The sequence below is a fragment of the Bremia lactucae genome, linkage group LG3 (assembly GCF_004359215.1).
Source record: "Bremia lactucae strain SF5 linkage group LG3, whole genome shotgun sequence".
In the NCBI taxonomy this organism is placed as follows: Eukaryota; Oomycota; class Peronosporomycetes; order Peronosporales; family Peronosporaceae; genus Bremia; species Bremia lactucae.
In genome coordinates this window covers 7,027,590-7,033,347 of record NC_090612.1, presented here as the reverse complement: position 1 = coordinate 7,033,347, position 5,758 = coordinate 7,027,590, and the positions used below count along the sequence as shown (strand labels likewise).

General features: G+C 43.3%; 1 protein-coding gene across 1 annotated transcript; it reads left to right on the top strand.

Moving 5' to 3' along the window:
• Positions 1-3,517: 3,517 nt before the first annotated feature.
• On the top strand, positions 3,518-4,015 carry CCR75_002990 (uncharacterized protein; the record flags this gene model as incomplete). The annotated part of the gene is made up of 1 exon (XM_067961087.1): positions 3,518-4,015. The coding sequence occupies one exon, from the start codon at positions 3,518-3,520 to the stop codon at positions 4,013-4,015; it is 498 nt and encodes a 165-aa protein (XP_067814868.1).
• Positions 4,016-5,758: the final 1,743 nt, after the last annotated feature.

Below are 5,758 nucleotides of genomic sequence, written 5' to 3'. Positions count from 1 at the left end.
AAGCGTGAACATCACGCTTGCTTTGCTTGAGTTTCAGAAGCTCTGATCGAGCTCTGAACTTAGCCCTAGGCGGTTCAAACATCTGTTTGAGCCGGGCTTTAAAAGCCTCTAGTGACTTAAAGACATGTGGGTCGCGCAACTTAAGGCCTACTGCCCAAGTTTTGGCACGACCTACCAAATTTGACTGAGCATATGCGACTTGCATTTGCTCCGACGATATGACGAGCCCTTATGGCATCGTCCAACTCGACGATCCATCTTAAGAGGGAGTCTTCTTCGACTCCCCTATACTTAGAGATGTCGAGCTTTAAAGTTCGGGACGACGTGTGTGCGTCATCCTAGGTACAGAGATCTGTACCTGTTGTAACCTCAATTTGCCTGTTGAGAGCCTTGCTGATTAATCAAGGCTACTTTTTCCCAATTTCATGTTGTATAAACATGGCGATGGCTGAATGGAGGGCATCTCTATCCAAATTGGACAGCACGGCCAAATTGGCATCATTCCCTACGGTGTCAAACTCATTCGTTCGACCGCACTCCTTTCTATGTCACTTAGAAAGGAGTAGCTATAACGCGAAACCTGATGCATATTTCCATTAATATCTAACATATCCATGTTAGATGATAGAACTGTGGTCTTGGACGGACTACATAGTGCTACCAGGTGTAACAGGACACTGCTGACTTGTACTGCTTCAGTGCGAGTGGTGCCTCACGTCACTTCACGTACACTAGTACGTGCAGAGGAAGACTGTCTTAGAAACACTTGCTTTAAAGAGGGTTAAAAGTAAACTGTATTTAATATAATTAAGTTCTTTTGTTTCTATCTATTTAATACTAACTTAATTATAAACTAATACAAAGCATGTAATAAAGTCTTATCTGTCTCTTTTTTTGCGCGCGTCCAGTGCTGACTGGACCGCGGACGAAGTAGATATGATGGCCTATATCTACCAATGGATAAGCATTCCGATTATGAATATGTTAAGTAATATTCTCCAAATATTCTCTACCTTTTGAACAACATTTTAACTAGCAACTTATGAGTGTTAACGTTATGTAGCTATACACCTCGTTACACAAACGGTGCAGCTTGTAGCGTCCACCGACTACGGTCCGTTTTTCGAACCGTTCGCGGAAAGCATTCAATTTGTCAAGCCAGACCTCACGGCCTATGCTTTGCACATTCTGTACAAATGCTGTCCAAGCTCGGAACCAAGGTTTGACATCATTTGCCTGCTTACAAGTGTACCACCGATGCCGGAAAAGGGCATCGATGAAGAATTCCATTTCATTCTCACCAGGCTTGTAAAGCCTGGATGAGTCGAACAACGGAATATGATATCGATCGTTGGCCATACCAGACCAACGAGTTAGGTTACCCTTAGAGGGCAGCCAAGGCTTCTTTTCGGGAGCGAAGCGCAACGTATTGCGGTCCATCTCCTGTTGGCTCATGTTAACGTTTACTCTAACATGGCTCTCGGAGCGATCCTTAGGTGATGCAAGCTAGCACCACCAGAAGCACTCTTCCCTTCACGATCACTTCGTTCCTGGTGATGCATCACTAGAGTTGTCGTCGCCCATGGAGTCATCATCAGATGACTCCCATCAAAGAAGTCCGACGAGTCGAACAATCTCGTCATCACCTTTTTAGTTATCACGTTAGAACCCGAGGGTTTAACGAACTCGACCTTGGGTGATCCGGCGGCCTTCACAGTAGCCACTAAGTCGGTCGATGACGGTGACTTGGACCCATCACCAACAATTGGTGTAGCAGGTGACTTGTCACCGTCACCTGCAATGGCAGTAGCAGATGACATATTCCAGTCACCTCCAATGGGAGTAGAAGGTGAATTATTCCCCACAGTAGACGCGAATGCGTCTACTGACACATTTCCATAACCAACAGCTGCACTGATCCGTGCAGCTGCCAGCTTTGCGGCCTCACGGGCTACGCGTACGGACTTATTAGTCGAATTTCTGAACAAAAATCAGTAATGCAATAAAATTGGAATTTTAAATAAAAAACCAATAATGCAATTTTTTGGGAAGACATAATAGTATCTGTCTGTCACTCCACATCATGACTGTTGGTTAGGGAACGTGATGTAACATGGTGTCCCGTTCCATAAATATATATATTTAAACGAGGAATAATAAAAAAAAATTTATATGCGAGGGAATAAACAAAGAAGTAAGAAATTATTATTTGATTTATTTTGATTAATAGTTCCAATATTACTAAATCTGGTAATATTGACGCAACAAGATATAAGTTCTATTGATTGGTTAATTTAAGTTTAATCAACCCAGCCAATCGTTATAAGACATGATTGTGCGGTGCGCAAGTAGGCGCCATACATAATTTGTTAATAATATAATAAAGTCAGTAGTTGATAGAAGATCGTTACGTAGGAACTGAATATATTAATACACTTTACTTTTTCTCCATTTTAAAACCTTAGAGCTAACTTTTGGCTGCTAAGACTACTTAGCTACCTGTAATCTTCCTCTGCACGTCGTGTACGTGAAGTAACCGAGCCACCCCACCTTCACTGTAATCAGTGTAGGTTGGCTAGTACTGTTGTAAGTACTAGCAAAGGGTGCCCTTTTACACTAAGCATGCAAATTGTTGAGTAACGGCTCTAAATTGATCAGTACGGAGCAGGGCTCGAGCATTCACATTATTCATTGTTTGCCCGAGCGCGAGGCAGCCTGAGGCCTTAATTGTAATGGGGCACCTTTCGCTTGTACTGCCTTAGTACTAGCCAGCCTGGACTGATAAAAGTGAAAGTGAGGTTTTCTTCGAATACGATGTGTAGAGTAAGGTTTTAAGTAGCTAAGAAGTCTTAGATTTTAAAAGTCGATACTAAGGCTTTATCATAGAGAGAAAATAAAACTGAATTAAGTTATTACGTACTACCGGCTTTAATACTATAGTCAAAGTACGTATAGCGCTTCCTTGCGCGACGCTTATTCGTGTCTCGTAACGATTGGAGGTTAAATTAAACTTAAATAGACCAGTTAACAGAACTGTTGTCTTGTTGCTTCAATATAATCAAATTTGGTAATGTTGGAAATTTAAAGTAAACATTATTAAATAATAATAACTTTGTACTTCTTTAATCTTGTTCCTTTTATAGAAAATAATATTTACTACTAGTTTACCAAGGATATCATTTAGAGGGGCACTTGTTAATTAGTGATCAAAGGTTAATAATTATCGGATTATACTGAATGGTGGACGTCAAATCCTATAAGCTCGCGAAAGTTATAAGTTTTTGGGAAATACGTTATGAAAGGGAGGACTGTATTCATTTCACAGGAAATAATATTTTTGGAACGCGACACATTACACTGACGGTAAAGAAAACGTACTGCAACGCATAGTAACGAAGATAATTATTTTATTTTAATGAGCTGATTTAGGACGATGCATCTTCTTCGATTGACCATTAATTGATACACGATTTCAGTTAATATCGTTGGTGCATCATGTTTGATTGGCCATTAATTGATGCACGCTTTCGTGACAGTAGGGACGACAAAGTTTGACGCGCTGATAGCGACGCTGGACACGGACGCATGTCTGTCAGCATTGGTTGTGCGCGGATACACATCACTTCGAATGCAAATCGGACACGGCAAGTATCTTCCGCGTGCGACGTTCCCGGGATTGGTGCTGAGTTTCTACCGTCACGACCCGCTATACAAGCGCGACGTCGCGGAGGCTGACCTGATCATCAGTCATGCGGGTGCCGGCTCAATTATGGATAGTCTCGCACTTAACAAAAATCGTGTGGTTGTAGTAAACACGATGCTAATGGACAACCACCAGACGGAGTTGGCCGAGGCCATGGCCGACCTTAAGTATTGTATTCAGACTAACGTCCAGGGACTACAGAAAGTGCTCGAGACTGGTGATTGGTATGACCTCAAGCAATACCCCCAGCCGGACAAACAGGCTTTTCCAAACTTAGTAGATAAAGTCATGGGCATAGCTAAAGAAGAGTAATTCTTTGAATGTGATAATACTTATATAAATATACATAAAGTGCTTTATTTTTACTAATACTTAAATTGGAATTCGGTGCCGGCATTAAAANATCGTATATACGGACCATGCGTCATTACGCACGGCCGTCAATAGCCCACACCTCTCGCAAAGAATGGCGAGGTGGCTATCCTTCTTCGCGGAGTATAACTTCTCCGTCGAATATAAACCAGGACGACTTAATGTCGTCGCTGATGCGTTATCACGCCGACCCGATTTCGAGTCAGCAGTGCACCCCAACAGTAAAAGTGATCTTACTGTTGCAACACTCACTACGAGTGTTCCATCATCAACCTTAGTTGATGAAATAAAGAAAGCCTATAAAGAAGATAAGGACCTTCTTTGTCTGATGGATCATTTAATGAATCCATCCGATAAATCTTTTAAAGATCTACCGGCTTTATATCGATCGTCATCCGATCGATACACAACACGTAACGGCTTATTGTATTACACAGCCGTTACCGGCGACACCCCACGTGTCGTCGTCCCGACTCACAATGATTTGCGCTTGCGCATCATGTATGAGTGTCACGATGCTCCAACAAGTGGACATCGTGGACGTGAGAAGACTTACCTCACGGTAAGTCGATACTTTTACTGGCCCCGCCAGTATCAGTTTGTGCGCAAGTACATTCGTGCTTGCGAGGTTTGTCAACGGGTGAAGCCTAGCCCTTCATCCCGTGCACCTCTTCAACCTCTACCACTTCCGGCAGAGTGTTGGCAGTCCGTATCTATGGACTTCGTCTTCGGATTTCCCGAAGACGAACACAAAAACAATGGAATCCTTGTTTTTGTAGACAGATTCAGCAAGATGGTACACCTTGCTGCGGTACCAGAGTCGATTACGGCTCCGGGTTGTGCCCGTGTCTTTATCGACACGGTATTCAAACTCCATGGGTTACCCCGTGAATTAGTCTCGGATAGAGATCCGAGATTCACGGCGGCGTTCTGGCAATCCGTGTTCCGATCTCTCGGAACACGGCTGACTATGTCAACATCTGATCACCCGGAAACGGATGGTCAAACAGAACGCGTAAATCGCGTCCTCGAAGAGATACTTCGAGGTTACGTCCAATCGTATCCGAATTGGAGCGAGTTTTTACCGATGGTCGAATTCGCCATCAATAATTCTGTGCATGCGTCTACAGCGCATACACCGTTCTTTGTGAATGGCTTACGCCATCCTCGCATACCCACCCAATTAGAGGGATCCTCTAGTTTATGAAAGGGTGGACTCGCACGAACAAAACCATTTCTGGCTCATGATCATCACGCGTCAAAGTTACCAACGACGCTAATGAACGTCGATGTCGAAGCAATCGACATTGAAGATGAGAAAGATCTCATGGCGGTGCGTACAAAGCGCACTGGAAAAGACAAAATAGATGAGTCAGCAGAGAAATTGCTGCTGGCTCGAGAATCAGTAGTCCGTTTCGTATAGGATTCCATTGCTAACGTAGTGGACCGTCAGAAACGGAACGCATACAAACATGGAAGAACAAATGTTCATTCATTCAAAATCAATGACCTAGTACTACTCTCTACGGTAAACCTACCCATGTGCGCAGTTACTAATGTGGGTAGCAGTAAACTACTACCCAACTTCATTGGGCCATTTCGTGTAATGCATCGCAGAGGCAATGCGTACACAATAAAATTGCCACGTAGGATGCGAACGCATCCTACTTTTACGTTGGTCGG